At 41.3% G+C, this 16158-nt stretch overlaps 1 protein-coding gene across 2 annotated transcripts in view; it reads right to left on the bottom strand.

The window, feature by feature from the left end:
• The window catches only part of c5 (complement component 5), a 141806-nt gene that overhangs the window by 115390 nt on the left and 10258 nt on the right, over positions 1-16158 (bottom strand). For both annotated transcript variants that reach the window (XR_010968995.1, XM_068012360.1), the window contains exons 6-7: positions 7384-7466; positions 3591-3681 (exon numbers count right to left, since the gene is read on the bottom strand). Coding sequence is in view for 1 of the 2 variants with exons in the window: in XM_068012360.1 (XP_067868461.1) it covers positions 3591-3681; positions 7384-7466 (174 nt within the window). In the remaining variant the exon portion in view is untranslated. The remainder of the gene's footprint in view (positions 1-3590; positions 3682-7383; positions 7467-16158) is intronic.

The following is a 16158-nucleotide window of genomic DNA, read 5'->3' as shown; positions in this document are numbered from 1 at the left end:
TTTTCACATTGGGTTTTCTCTTTCCTGCTGCCTGAGCAATTGACACAAGTAGCTTTTGCTGAATTAGTATTGAGGCGTTTTCATTAAACTCTGTTGACTACATGTGAATTATATGTTGGGGAGAAAGACACGGCATAACTACTGGGACAAATAATGCCAGATGTGGTAATAGGAGTTTCTGATTTGATGGGAAATCTATACAAATGCCTTTGAATTAGTTTGCTTTTGCAGATGGCTGTGTGTGTGTGTGTGTGTGTAAGCTAGGTATATATTTTTTACATAATTTTTGCAACAAAAATCAAAGCTGATGTGTTGTGACCGTATAACCAAAGTAATGCTTGGCAATACATCCTGTTATACATGTTGCCTACATTGGCTATGTGTGTTGTGCAATACATGTACATATATTGCAAATAGTCTATTGTTCCACAAATCCACTTGGGAATCACTGGGTAAATGCACTAACCCAAGGTGATACTAGCACAAGAGTGTCCTGGTTAGATCTCTGGGCTGTGCTTAGTTAGTGATCCTGAGTTGAACCACAATACGTGCGCCTCCATCATCTGTTGGAAGTGTAAAATAAAGTCAACCAGGATTCCCACTCCTGATTGTCATCTAGTGACCACTGCTGGAAGGTGCATTTGTGTGTATACTACATGAAGCAGGATCGTGCTATGGTGCAACTGGATACAGCACTGCTTTTTCTGCAGCACTGAAAGTGTTGGTCCTATTTAGTACAAGCTGGATTTTCATCAATGATGTCAATGAAAACAAAGTACTGAGCCTGGAGGTACAATGACCATGACACGTGTGTATGCTTGCAAAAGATGCTGCCACGCATTGATAAAATTGGAGCTCAGCACCAGCAACAAGTTTCACATTACATAAGTAAAAGAATAATAATAAGGATATGTTTAATTGTATAACTAATTTTTATACAGAAAAAAATACTTCTGTTGTGTTATGGGGGTGGGGGGGGGGGGGGGGTCTGTGGAAATTTTATAACACAGTGAGGGGGCCTCAGAAGCAAAAAGGTTGAGAATCCCTGTAATAACACAGTAACATCACCTGTCAGTGTTTTCTGGTATTACAAAAAAAAACTTACAAAAATAATTGTTTTATATCAAATAAACAGAATACCCAATACCTTCCTATAAAATATTTGGGCTGAATTTTACTGGCCCCTTGACATGTGGCTCGTGGTGTGGGGCCGGTAAAATTCTGCGGGGAGAGGCCGCCTCAACCCGTGACGTCGAGAAAGGCCCACATATTACCGACGGCAGGGGGGGACTTCAGTGGAGCACACCCCCTCCTCGCCTCCTGGCGGCAGGCCCTTCATCTCTATACTTAAATTAACATTAATAATATGTAGATGAACTTAAGTGCAGGTGATGGCCGTCGCCGATTTTACGGCCGCATTCATGCTCCACATGCCTTCGGAACTGTGTACACAGTTCCGAGGCAAGAACCTGGTGGGGAGGGATCAGGAACAAAATTTTGATGGCAGGAAGGGTGGAGAGGAGCGGGGAAAACAATTTTGACTGGATGTAGGAATGGTGGGAAGGAGCTGAAGGGCAAAAGATTGAAGGTGCGGGGGGAAAAATCGGTATTTGAAAAAGCCAATTATTGGTCATTTCGGGTAATGAAATGACCATTGTGGGTTTGAGGAAGGGCCTCCACATCTTCATTACATCTTAGTAAAAAATTGTACTTAGGTACCTTTAAATATGGAAATTAATCGTAAGGGCTTAAAGCCCTTTGAAGATGGCACCGCCGCCTGCGCGGTGGCACTGGACGCCGTTGCTGGAGACACGTCATCGGGGGAAACCCCCCCCCCTTCCAACTTAAATGAGCCCCCGCGCGTAATATCGCAGGGGCTCCTTGGCGGCACTTCCATGTTGGAAGGCCCCTGAGTTGAAAACGCGCCGCCATAGAGCACGGCACACAATTAAAATAAAGGCCTTTGTTTTTGGTCTGATAAAACTGTATCTTAGTCAGAGTCATAAAGTTATACAGCACAGAAACAGGCCCTTCGGCCCATCATTTCTGTGCTGGCCATCAAGCACCTATCTATTCAAATCCTATCTCATCTAAATACTTTGTAAATGTTGTGAGGGTTCCTGCCTCTACCACCCTTTCAGGCAGTGTGTTCCAGATTCCAACCACCCTCTGGGTGAAAAATATTTCCTCAAATCCCCTCTAAACCTCCTGCCTCTTACCCTAAATCTATGCCCTCTGCTTATTGACACTTCCGCTAATGGAAAAAGTTTCTTCCTATCTAACCTATCAATGCCCCTCATAATTTTGTATACCTCAATGAGTCCCCCCTCAGCCTTCTCTGCTCCAAGGAAAACAACCCTAGCCTATCCAGTCTCTCTTCATAACTGAAATGCTCCAGCCCAGGCAACATCTGGTGAATTTCCTCTGCACCCTCTCTGGTGCAATCACATCCTTCCTATAATGTGGCGACCAGAACTGTACACAGTACTCCAGCTGTGGCCTAACTAGTGTTTTGTACAGCTCCGTCATAACCTCCCTGCTCTTATATTCTATTCCTCAGCTAATAAAGGCAAGTATGCCATATGCCTTCCTATCCACCTTATCTACCAGTGCTGCTGCCTTCAGTGATCTATGGACAAGTACACCAAGGTCCCTCTGTACTTCCTAGGGTCCTACCATCCATTGTTTATTCCCTTGCCTTGTTAGTCCTCCCAAAATGCATCAGCTCACACTTCTCAGGATTAAATTCCATTTGCCATTGCTCTGCCCGTCTTACCAGCCCATCTATATCGTCATGCAATCTAAGGCTTTCCTCCTCACTATTTACGACACCGCCAATTTTCGTGTCATCTGCAAACTTACTGATCATACTTCCTATATTCACATCTGAATCAATAATGTACACTACAAACAGCAAGGGTCCCAGCACCGATCCCTGCGGTACACCCTGGTCACAGACTTCCAATGCAAAAACAACCCTCGAACATCACCCTCTGCCTCCTGCCACTAAGCCAATTTTGCCAAATTGCTCTGGATCCCATGGGCTTTTCCCTTCTTAACCAAACCAATCTCCCATGCGGGACCTTATCAAAAGCCTTAATTGTGATTATAATGTAGTCAACCACATTTCTAGAAACAGAACTCCTATTTCACAGGAACGCATTACTACTTTAATCGTTACACTACAGAAAATAACTTTGTAGCATCCTCATAATCAATATGGTGCCATCTTCCCTTGTTTGATTTTATCACAATTTGGCATTTTTAATGTTCATAAAAGGATTTTAAAAATCACCTTTGTATTACCAGATCACAACAAACTGATAATCTCACTGAATCAGTCCCAATGTTAATAGCTTTGAACTCACACAGTGCAGCCACAAGAACCAATTCAAATCCATTTTTACAAAATGACTAAACAAGCACCATTGTACATGTATTATATGAAACAGATGTCTTTCCTATGAACCAATCTCAATCTCCAGACCTTTTGATTATGTTGAAGTTTTGTAACCACTTTAAACCATTGATTGGTTTACATAAAGGTTAAAAATACAACTCAATGTCATTATAAAAGACAGAATAAATACCTTGCTGTTATAGTTACTGTAAATCTTTCAAATTCTTTAAAGGAAATGTAATGTTTTTCTGGCTTGATGGAGATCTGAAAGGTTGGTAACACTGAAAAGATATCAACAGTTTGCCATCAAATAATGTTCTAGCCAGTTTACATAAGTCTTCAGCTCCCAACTGTCTAATTGAGAAGACTTCACTTTCCGCTGGCTTGTTCACATCTCTAGCCACTTGGGTCATTCGATTTGATGTTTAGATTGTTGCTTTAAGTATTCTTTGATGTTGTGAGTATGATTTGCAATTTAGCAGATTAACATTAATTAGAATTAAGAACTGTTCTAATTTTGTTAAAACTGGTGACAAATATACAGTTTCCCTCAGTCTGTTAAATGGTGGAATCCAATTTAAAATAAGAACGAATAACTAATTAGCTTAACTATTACTCACACACAATCAAACACTTATTGGTTTCCTTAATTTTCTTTTTACTCACTGTCCTACTCAACATGAAGTACTTATTTTCAGTAGATTTTGCAGTAAAAATAGTGTGAGGCTATCAGTGCTCGCCATTATTAAAGAGTAAATTAGACAGCAACACACAGTGACCATACATGCACAGTTAAATGTGGTATTCAGGAAGTTGCTGTCCAAGTTGCTCTGCTCCTCCAGAAGCTTCGCTACTTGAGAATCTTGCTGAGAGACTTGGACATGAATGGCATGACGTTGCAGTACCTACCAGATACCCACTAAACATGCTAGAAAATGTTAGGGTTTTGTCCACTACAGTTTAAGTGAATTTTTAATGGCATGATAAGTTTAAATTACTGCCAAACAACCTCTCTGGCACTGACAATTAACTTTTGCAATTATAAAATTTCATTCCTGCAGATTTTAACTATTGTTGGAGATTTTTTAAAATTTAAAACAGAAAATGCTAGAAATACTCAGCAGGTCTGGCAGCATCTGTAGAGAGAGAAACGTTGTCAATGTTTCAGGTTGGTGACCCTTCGTCAGAGAGAAACAGAGTTAAAGTTTCAGGTTGGTGACCCTTGGTCAGAACCCTGATGAAGGATCATCGACCCAAAACGTTAACTCTGTTTCTCTCTCCACAGATGCTGCCAGACCTACTGAGTATTTCCAGCATTTTCTGTTTTTGCTTCAGATTTCCAGCATCTACAGTATTTTATTCTTTTAAAAAAAAAGTTTTTTTTTTAACTTTTTCTTTCCTCTCTTCCTTCTCTGTATCAAACTAGGGTAAAGTAATGGAAGTGGTAAGAGAAGTTGAGATGATGAATTAAGAGCATCACTCCAGCTGTGTTTTGCACCAACATTGAAGTGTATTAGCTCATATACAGTTTTTCTTAGAGTATTAGGAATATACCCTAAATGAGCCTTGTCACTGCATTACAGAGTTCTACAATCAATTTTAAAACATACAGGTGAAGCTCACCTGATGTACTGAATACAAAATCCCTAAAGACGCAATTTGTAATTACCATTATCTTTGCACTGGTTGAAGTTATTATTTTGAAATTAGGTAATAAATAAACCATACTCACTACACTAAAACAGAATAAATAGTTTGGTCTTGTGTCTGATTTAAAAAAAATGACTGGTTGAGTTTACCCATTAGTGTGCATTCTCTGTTCAGTTTTTTCTCTTCTCGTCTTATCTATTATTAGGATCTTGTGTCTTACCACTGTTAAGATTTTCCATAATGCATTACATCATCTGACAGGAGCAGGATATTTTTTCCTAATAGCAATGAGATTATGGGCTGGATTTTATGCAGCCGATGGGCTTCCCATGCTGGGCCCAAAAGGCAAGGAGAACCCCACCTTGGCCGTTTGAAGGACCCCCTGCTTCACGGTGCTTGGGCAAATTAACTGCCTGGCACTGGGGACCCCATCATTTTCAGGATGGAGATCCCGCCTCCAAGAGCTGCTGGCCAATCAGAGGGCTGGCAGCTCAGTAGTCCCCGCAGCACCATAGCTACTGCTGAAACTGCAACAGTCACTTGAAGAAGAGCAGCCATGGAGCCTAGACTGAAGGTAAGTGGGGGTGGGCTTGCCAGGGCAACCAGGCAGGCCCCGACGAGGGGGGGAGTGTGTGGGTTACTGAGAGCAGGGGGTAGGTGATGCCACAGGGGTGGCTTTTGCCACTAGGAGCCCTCCGTGGGCCACAGATTACCCATGGAGGAGGGATGCCCCCAAGCCCACATGGAGTTACTGGGAGGCTTTCTCATGAGGTGGAGGCACCCTCCTGCCGCTGGTAAAATACCAGCCATAGTGGGAAGAGGCCCTTAAGTGGCCATTAATTGGCCACTCAAGGCTGTACCCAGCTTTCCCCGCCTGGACTAAATTTGAAGGGGTTGGGAAGGCGACGAACCTCCATCTCCCTGCCTTCCCACACAAGTTTATGGGCTCCACTCCCCCTGCTTCCATTCCCATCCCTACGGTGCCCATAAAATTGAACTGTATAATTCAGTAAAACAGAGTGCCTTACTTTTTCAGTCAAGCAGTCCCTGTCACATGAACACGGAATATTTTCTAATTGCCAGCAAAACCCATTTCTGTGCAGTAACCATTTTGTGATTCTATGATACCCCTCTTTATTAAACTGCAATTATCAAAGGTCATGGTTTGATATCATGAATTGTTATGAAAGTGCTTCCATTTAAAAAAAAATTTTGAGGACGCATATTTAAAAATTGTGGAAATGGATTCATTTGGAGGACTGAAGCAATTTCATAGGTGCTGGACTTTGTTTTTTTTAACAGGTCACTGGAAGGACTTGAGTTTTTAATTAAAAACAAACCTTTACTGGATGTCTTAAGCTAAGTAAATAACAGGAGCCTTAGTGACTAGGGGAGTTGTTTACAGAGAAGTGACGTGTCAAGATTTATTGTGGTCAAGAGTTGATTTCGTTTTGGACATTTTTATGAGTAGTCTGCTGAGAGAAGCACCGGCTCATCCTTTCTCTATCTCTCTGACAAACCCTGTGAATCCAGTGTGATAGCAGAAACCCCTGATGCTGCATTTCTCCTGGAAAGCCGCCCAGACTAATCCTCGACATCGCCTGAAGAGAACTGCTCCAAAAAAAATCCCAGTGAAAGCCATCTACACGTATTTGGGGCACCAGAATAAAGGAGCAACTGATATCATTCCATATCTTCTCCTTTTCCTTCAAAAATTAACAAGTATTTGGCCAAAGTATTTTTTTGTTTTTTTTTTTCTGTAAAGTGATCTCTGCAGAGAAAATGTCTTTATTTTTTTCTTTAACTGGTGTATGTGTGTGTGTGGGTGTTGGCCTAATCAAAAAAGGAACTTTCATATTTCAATCTGTGTGTTAATGCTTTGCTTCTTTACTGGTTAAGTCTTATTTACTAAACAACATTTTCAATTTATTATAAAACAAGACTTAACCATACTCTATTTTTATGTCAGAATAAAGTCTTGTTTTATAATAAATTGAAAATTTTGTTGTTTAGTAAAGAAACCTGGTTGGTGGATTTTATTCTGAAATAAAAATAGAGTATATGATTGGCCATATCGATAACTGGGTAAACATTTAAATAGACGTTGTGACCTCTGGAGAAATAGAACTAGAGAAAGTGCACTCCTCTCGCCTTGGTTGTAACAGCATGCATAGAGATGTTTACATGTGAATTGCTACAATTTGTTTTCATCTTAAAGCAGTCCTTTAGTGCAAAAGCAACTTAAAGCTGAAGCTTTTCACAATCCAAAAATAATAAGAAGAATTCATACTTGTTAGCTCATGCTGGTATGAGAATATTAAGTATTGATCTACCATATTCTTTGATCTCAAACTGGGTTGAAGTAGATGTTGAGAAATCATTTTTATACAAAGCTTCTATTTTCCACAAACCGTATCTGAAAAGAAAATCAGTATAATTTACATAGAACAGTAATAATATTATTATTAATACATCTGAGCTTTTTAGAAATATTTTTGATTTACAAATCCAATTTTTTGCCAAACAGCATCTGCCAGGCACAGGAACAGAGGATGTTGGGATACAAGTTTAAGTGAACAATATTTTCACAATCACCTGGTTCATGGTTTGTATTAATATTTTAGAGGTAACTTTTAATTTGGGAATTAAATTTTTTTTTTACAGCATGAGAACTGAAAACACCCAGTTTGAGAAGCTGACAAACAAATATGGAGTGGTTACAAATCAAAGGGTAGTCCATGTTTATTTCGTAAGGTCTTAATGGGAAGTGTGCAGATGGTGTGTCTGCCCCTGCTATCATCAAGCGTTTAAATTATTCATATAATTTCCCAGAACAAAGAGAAGATTTAAAATTGGAGGTAACTAGTTTAAATTGCTAGCTGGAACATTCCATACATACCACATGGTTATGACAACAGATGTTACAGGGGAGATGGGTCAGAGGTGCTTTTTGATCTGTTTGTGAGACACGGTAAGTCAGATGGCTTTTGGAAAAGCAAATTGGCTTTTGAAAAGGCCCATGCTCAAGCAGGCAAATCCAGATTTGCGGGTTGTTGAAGGTGAACTGGTGGATTTGCCTAGCTGAAGTTCAAGGGAGAATTCCCAGGAAATCTGAAAACCTCAGAAGACAGCTGAAAAATCAAGGAAATCGAAGTGAATTCCTAAGAGCTGTGGTACACTTTGGATTGGTCCCAGGAGAAGTGAACAAACCACCAAAATCCTGTAATGTTTAGAGAAATTCTTGGGGATGGAAGTAAATGTCATACAGGAGTGTTCTATAGAATTTTAAGTTTAAAATATAAATGTCTCAAGTTGTAGTGTTAAGTTAGTAGTGTTTTGCTTTGTTTAAATCATGTACAGTAAAGTTTTTGTTTAAAATGTGAAATTTTGTGGTATAATTCTTTCAATAAAAGCTAGGAATTTGACTTTTTCTTTTTTTAAAGTTAATGGGTCGTAACGGGATAGTAACAATATCGAAGGGTTATAGGAAATGCAACCTTGTTAAAGTATGATCGTAATAAAATTATGGAAATATATTATCAGCATACATAGTGGAACAGGAGGTCAGGAGATCATAAGATCTAGGAGCAGGAGTAGGCCGTCCGGCCCCTCGAGCCTGCTCCGCCATTCAATAAGATCATGGCTGATCTTTTCGTGGACTCAGATCCACTTACCCACGCTCTCACCGTATCCCTTAATTCCTTTATTGTTCAAAAAGATATCTACCTTAGCTTTAAAAACGTTTACTGAAGAAGCGTCAACTACTTCACTGGGCAAGGAATTCCATAGATTAACAACCCTCTGGGTGAAGAAGTTCCTTCTTAATTCAGTCCTAAATCTGCTCCCTCTAATCTTGAGGCTATTCCCTCTTGTCCTAGCTTCACCTGCCAGTGGAAACATCCTCTCTACTTGTATCTTATCCATTCCCTTCATAATTTTATATGTTTCTATAAGATCCCCCCTCATTCTTCTGAATTCCAATGAATATAATCCCAATCTACTCAGTCTCTCCTCATAAGGCAACCCCCTCAACTCCGGAATCAACGTAGTGAACCTCCTCTGCACCCTCTCCAGTGCCAGTACATCCTTTCTCAAGTAAGGAGACCAAAACTGCACACAGTACTCCAGGTGCGGCCTCACCAGTACCTTATACAGCTGCAACATAACCTCTCTGCTTTTAAACTCAATCCCTTTAGCAATGAAGGACAAAATTCCATTTGCCTTCCTAATTACTTGCTGTACCTACAGACCAACCTTCTGCAATTCATGCACAAGGACACCCAGGTCCCTCTGCATAGCAGCATGCTGCAACTTTTTACCATTCAAGTAATAATCCTTTTTACTGTTACTCCTACCGAAATGAATGACTTCACATTTATTAACATTGTATTCCATCTGCCAGACCTTTGCCCACTCACTCAATGTATCTATGTTCCTCTGCAAAGTTTCACAGTCATCTGCAAACTTTGACACCCTACACGTGGTCCCCAACTCCAAATCATCTATATAAATTGTAAATAATTGCGGTCCCAACACCGATCCCTGAGGCACACCACTAGTGACTGATTGCCAACCAGAATAGCACTCATTTATCCCCACTCTCTGCTTCCTGTTAGCCAACCAATCCTCTATCCATGCTAATACTTTACCCCTAACGCCATGCATCCTTATCTTATGCAGCAGCCTCTTGGGCGGCACCTTGTCGAAGGCCTTTTGGAAATCTAGGTACACCACATCCACTGGGTCCCCATTGTCCACCTTGCTCGTAACGTCATCATAGAATTCCAAAAGATTTGTCAAGCATGACCTGCCCTTCATGAACCCATGCTGCGACTGCCCAACGGGACAATTTCTATCGAGATGCCCTGCTACTTCTTCCTTGATAATAGACTCAAGCATCTTCCCCACTACAGAGGTTAAGCTATAATTCCCCATCTTTTGTCTACCTCCCTTTTTAAACAGTGGCGTCACATCTGCTGTTTTCCAATCTGCTGGGACTACCCCAGAGTCCAGCGAATTTTAGAAAATTACCGCCAGTGCACCTGCTATTTCTCCCGCCATCTCTTTTAGTACCCTGGGATGCATTCCAACAGGGCCAGGAGACTTATCAATCCTTAACTCCATTAGCTTGCCCAACACTACCTCTTCCGTAATAATGATTGTTTCCAGGTCCTCACCTACGTTCGTCTCTTTGTCAATTACTGGCATGTTATTAATGTCCTCCATTGTGAAGACCGATACAAAATACCTGTTCAAAGCCTCGGCCATTTCATCATATCCCATAACTAAATTCCCCTTCTCATCCTCGAAAGGACCAACGTTTACTTTAGCCACTCTTTTTCGTTTTATATATTTATAGAAACTTTTGCTATCTGTCTTTATATTCTGTGCTAGTTTTTCTCATGTTCTATCTTACTTTTCTTTATAGCTCTTTTTGTGGCTTTCTGTTGACCTTTAAAGTTTTTACAATCTTCTAGTTTCATGCTGTTTTTGGCCACTTTGTATGCCTTCTCTTTCAATTTGATAGCCTCCCTTATTTCCTTAGACACCCATGGCAGATTACCCCTTTTCTTCCAGTCCTTCCTTTTCACTGGAATATACTTTTGCTGAGCACTTTGAAAAATTGCTTTGAAAGTCCTCCACTGCTCGTCAACTATCTCACCATAAAATCTTTGTTTCCAGTCTACTTCAGCCAAGTCCTCCCTCATTCTATTGTAGTCCCCCTTGTTCAAGCGCAGGACCCTGGTATTGGATTTTATCTTCACACTCTCCATCTGTATTCTAAATTCAACCATACTGTGATCACTCCTTCCAAGAGGATCCCTAACTATGAGGTCATTAATTATTCCTGTCTCATTACACAGGACTAGATCTAGGATAGCTTGCTCCCTCGTCGGTTCCATTACATACTGTTCAAGAAAACTATCACGGATACACTCAACGAACTCCTCCTCAAGGCTACCCTGACTGAGCTGGTTCGACCAATCTACATGTAGATTAAAATCCCCCATGATAATTGCCGTACCATTTTTACAGGCATTAGTTATTTCTTTGTTTATTGCCCGCCCCAATGTGATGTTATTATTTGGTGGCCTATAGACTACGCCTATCAATGACTTTTTCTTCTTAGAGTTTCTAATTTCCACCCAAATGGATTCAACCTCATTTTCCATAGAACCTATATCATCTCTCAGCACCGCCCTGATGTCGTCCTTGAATATCAGAGCTACACCACCTCCCTTACCTTCCTGTCTGTCCTTCCGAATAGTCTGGTACCCCTGGATATTTAACTCCCAGTCGTGACCAACCTGTAACAATGTCTCCGTAATGGCTACCAAATCATATTCATTCGCGATGATCTGTGCCGTTAACTCATCAACCTTGTTACGAATGCTACGAGCATTCAGGTAAAGTGCCTTTATGCTAGCTTTCTTACCCTCATGATTTCCAACATCCCTAATAATAACTCCTGAGTTATTCTTCCTTTCTGCTTCTTTCATAGTCTGCCTTGAACTTAAACCCTCCTGCACACATGTTAACCTGCTGCTTACCTTTTTATTTACCATCATACTCCCTGTCGTTTTCCCTTTCCCTTCCCCCCGACTCACTAGTTTAAAGTCCTAGAGACCACCCTATTTATCCGTTTCGCTAGAACACTGGTTCCAGATCGGTTCAGGTGGAGACCGTCCCATCGGTACAGATCCCCCCGGTTCCAAAACTGATGCCAATGCCCCATGAAATGGAACCCCTCTTTCCCACACCACTCCCTTAGCCACGTGTTTACTTCCCTAATATTCTTATTCCTAAGCCAATTTGCACGTGGCTCGGGCAGTAATCAGGAGATTATGACCCTCGAGGACCTGTTCCTTAATTTCGTTCCTACTGCTTTATAATCCCCAAACAGGTCCTCCATCCTAGCCTTGCCTATGTTGTTAGTCCCAACGTGGACCACAACAACTGGATCCTCCCCCTCCCGCTCCAATATCCTTTCAAGCCGGCCGGAGATATCCTGCACCCTGGCACCGGGCAGGCAACACACCATGCGGGACTCCCGATCCGGCTTGCAAAGGATACTATCTATCCCCTAATTATAGAATCCCCTATAACTACCACTTGTCTTTTTGCTCCCCCCTCTTGAATGGCCTTCTGCACCATGGTGCCATGGTCAGTTGGCTCATCCTCCCCGCAGCCCTTTTCCTGATCCACACAGGGAGCAAGTATCTCGTACCTGTTGGATAAGGTCAAAGGCTGAGGCTCCTCCACTCCTGAACTCAGGATCCCCCTACCTGCCTCACTTGCAATCACACCCTGTTGTCCCTGATCACTAACTGAATTTGAATTACTTAATCTACCAGGTGTGACTGCCTCCTGAAACAAAACGTCCAGGTAACTCTCCCCCTCCCAGATGTGCCGCAGTGTTTGAAGCTCAGATTCCAGATCATCAACTCTGAGCCGGAGTTCTTCCAGCAACCAACACTTGCTGCAGATGTGGTCCCTGCCGTTCACAATGGGATCAGCCAGCTCCCACATCATACAGCTACAGCACATCACCTGCCCAGCCATCTCTACTTCGTTAATTACTTTATTACTTTATATAAATTTATGAGTAAATACTTTCTGATACTTCTCTGCTATGGTCTTTTTCAAATAACCAATTAATAGATAAATCAAAAAAAGAAAGTAAAAAAAGAAAGTAAATTTTTAACCAATCACACGATACAGAAGAAATAAAAAAGCTTACCTTATCAACACACCAGAGTCCTTTTTTTGGTTAGAGGTCATACGAATTAGGAGCAGGAATTGGCCACTTGGCCCCTCAAGCCTGCTCTGCCATTCAACGAGATCATGGCTGATCTGATGTAACCTCAACTCCACATTCCTGCCTAACCCCGATAACCTTTCACCCCCTTGTTTATCAAGAATCTATCTACCTCTGCCTCAAAAATATTCAAAGACACTGCTTCCACTGCCTTTTGAGGAAGAGAGTTCCAAAGACTCATGACCTTCTGGGAGAAAAAAATTCTCCTCATCTCTGTCTTAAATGGGTGACCCCTTATTTTTAAACAGTGACCCCTAGTTCTAGATTCTCCCACATGCGGAAACATCTTTTCCACATCCACCCTGTCAAGACCCCTCAGAATCTTATATGTTCCAATCAAGTCGCCTCTTACTCTTCTAACCCTCAACGGATACAAGCCTCTTCCTCAAAAGGCAGTTAGGTGATCTGTGGAGGGACGGAATTGAATTAACAGTGCGTTTCTCCCACCACAATCATAATCATATATATTAATTGGTGGCTCGTCCGGGATTTGAATAACATATTAATTGGGGGCTTGCTCGAGATTTGAATCACATATTAATGGGGGCTCGTATGGGATTTGAATCACATATTTATTGGGTTTCTGGATTTGAATCACATCTTAATTGGGGGCTCGCTCGCAGTTGAATCATTTAATTCAGTGTCTCGCGTCTGGGATCAGAAACAGACTAATTTGGAGGGCTCGCATTTGGAGTCATAGTAACTACTCGTCTCTGGGATAACATATTTAAATTGGGGTCCTGCATTTGGTATCATATTAATTGTTGTCACATCTGGGATCATAGCAATTGGAAACTCTATTGTTGGGATCTAAATCTAACACCAATTACAAAGAAATTAAAAGAACTAGGTCTCTTGTATAATAAGGTACAGTCTATACCATTGTTATGGCATTAGTGGTTGTAGCAGAGTTTTTGGGAAAAGCAGAGACTTGATAACTTTAACTAAGAACAAATTAAAAGAACTGGCAGCGAAATTGGGGTTGGAATTGAAATCAGGTGCCAAAAAAGCAGAGATAATTGACATAATAGCCAAACATCTGGAATTAGTAGAAGATGATGACGATGATACAGACGAAGGGCAATATCAGGAACAAGAAAGGGAATACGAGAGACATTAAGGTAGTAGGTTCGAGAGTGATGCAGTGGTATTGGCTAGGATACAGTTCGAAATGAAAACACTTGAGGCAGAAAAATAATTAAGAAGATTAGAACTTCAGAGATAGAGTGAAAGAGAAGAGAGGGAATTTAGGCTAAAAGAGATGGAACTAAGACAAAGGGGTAGTCTTAAATCCAGGGAAAATTTGGGTCAGGAAGAATCTGAATTTAGATCAGGACCCAGCGAGAAGTTGTTTAAATTTGTCCAGGCTCTTCCTAAGTTTGAGGAAAGGGATGTAGAGGCATTTTTCATATCTTTTAAAAAAATAGCCAAACAGATGAAATGGCCGAAAGAAAGCTGGACATTGCTTATTCAGGGCAGGGTGGTAGGCAGAGCGCACGAAGCTTATGCCATGCTTTCTGAAGAGGCTTCTGCAGATTATGAGATGGCAAAAAAGGCTATTCTTGCTGCGTATGAGTTAGTCCCTGAAGCTTACCGTCAGAAGTTTAGGAACTTACGGAGATTGACTGCGCATATTTAGAATGTGAGAGGGTGAAGCAAATGAATTTTGACCGTTGGATACGGGCATTGAAGATAGAAACTACATATGAGAACCTTCGAGAATTGATTCTCTTAGAAGAGGTTATAAACTCCATTCCTTCAGTAGTGAGAACTCATATAGCTAACCTCAAGGTTTTGAAAGCTAGGCAAGCAGCAGAGATTGCTGCTGATTTTGAGCTTGTGAATAAGCCAACCTATTTTGTCCGTCACCCCCATAAACCCAAGAAGGATAGAAAGTGGGAGAGTGAAAGGAAGGCAAGTAGCCGGGGACAAGAAGGAACAGCTGGGAATGCCCCAGGATCACCTCCTCAAGTCAGAAAGGAAGGTGCTGAGGGTAGAAGTGAGGTTCACAAAAGTGTTATCATTGCAGCAAAACGGGTCATCTTCGTTCAGAGTGCTGGAAATTGCGAGGTAAACCCATCGGACTTGTTGGGGTACGCAAAGTTAGTGCAGAGGAAAAGACTCTGACTGAGAGTATAGCAGACCAGGCTATAGCTTTGACAGCTGTGAATGTGAAACCAGATAGTAAAACTAAAAGGAGGGTAGAGGTTAAGAATAAAATACCTGAGAGTTATAATGATTTTTTGTTAAAGGGGAGAGTAAGTCCGTATCCTGTAAGTGAGGCAGAAAAACCTATCATTATACTCAGGGACACAGAAGCAATCCAAACACTCTTGCTGGGGAAAGATATGAGGTTTCCACCAGAGTGCACCTTGAACGCTAAAGTTTTAGTAAATGGAATTGGCGGGGTGTGTATACCCATACCTTTGTATAAAGTATGCCTAGAGAGTGACTTAATATCTGGGATAGTAACTGTTGGTGTTGTCCACTGTTTACCAGTCAAGGGAATTGATCGACTCCTAGGAAATGATTTGCCTGGATCAAAAATATCAGTTTCTCCTATAGTTACAGAGGAACCAAGTTAAATTACGGAAACAGAACAATTACAGGAACAAGTTCCAGGAATATTTCTTGCGTGTGTAGTTACCCGAGCAATGGCTAAACAGGATCCACTGTTGGAGTTAAAAGGGGCATCACAAATAGATAGCAAAGTATCTGAAACCTTATTTGGGGATTTAGATAATCCAAATGAGATGTTTAACAAATTGTCTATCATTGCAGCACAGCAAGCTGATCCAGAGCTATACCGAATAGCACAGATCGCTCTGTCAGAAGCTGAGGTGACAGGAGTTCCAGAAGGCTATTATATGGCAAATGGGGTTTTGAGGAGAAAATGGAGACAGACTCATAGACCTGCTGATGAAGACTGGACAGTTGTTGAACAGATAGTGGTACCACCTAAATATCGACAAGGGTTATTAAGGTTAGCACACGACATTCCTTTTATAGGACATAGGGGAATTCAGAAGACCAAATCACACATAAGCAAACATTATTACTGGCCAAGTCTTACAAAGGATGTGAGACAATTTTGTAGGACATGCCATACCTGTCAAATGGTGGGAAAACCACAACCTACCATAAAACCAGGGGATGAAGTATTAGTGTTGTTGCCATTACAGGGAGTACCAGTGAAAGCACGGTTTAGTAGCCCATATAGAGTGATCAAAAGAGTGGGTAAGGTAGATTACTTGATTGACACCCCTGATCGCCGGAAGAAGAACCGGTT

The sequence above is a fragment of the Heterodontus francisci genome, chromosome 32 (assembly GCF_036365525.1).
Source record: "Heterodontus francisci isolate sHetFra1 chromosome 32, sHetFra1.hap1, whole genome shotgun sequence".
In the NCBI taxonomy this organism is placed as follows: Eukaryota; Metazoa; Chordata; class Chondrichthyes; order Heterodontiformes; family Heterodontidae; genus Heterodontus; species Heterodontus francisci.
This window is presented reverse-complemented; position numbering and strand designations above follow the sequence as displayed.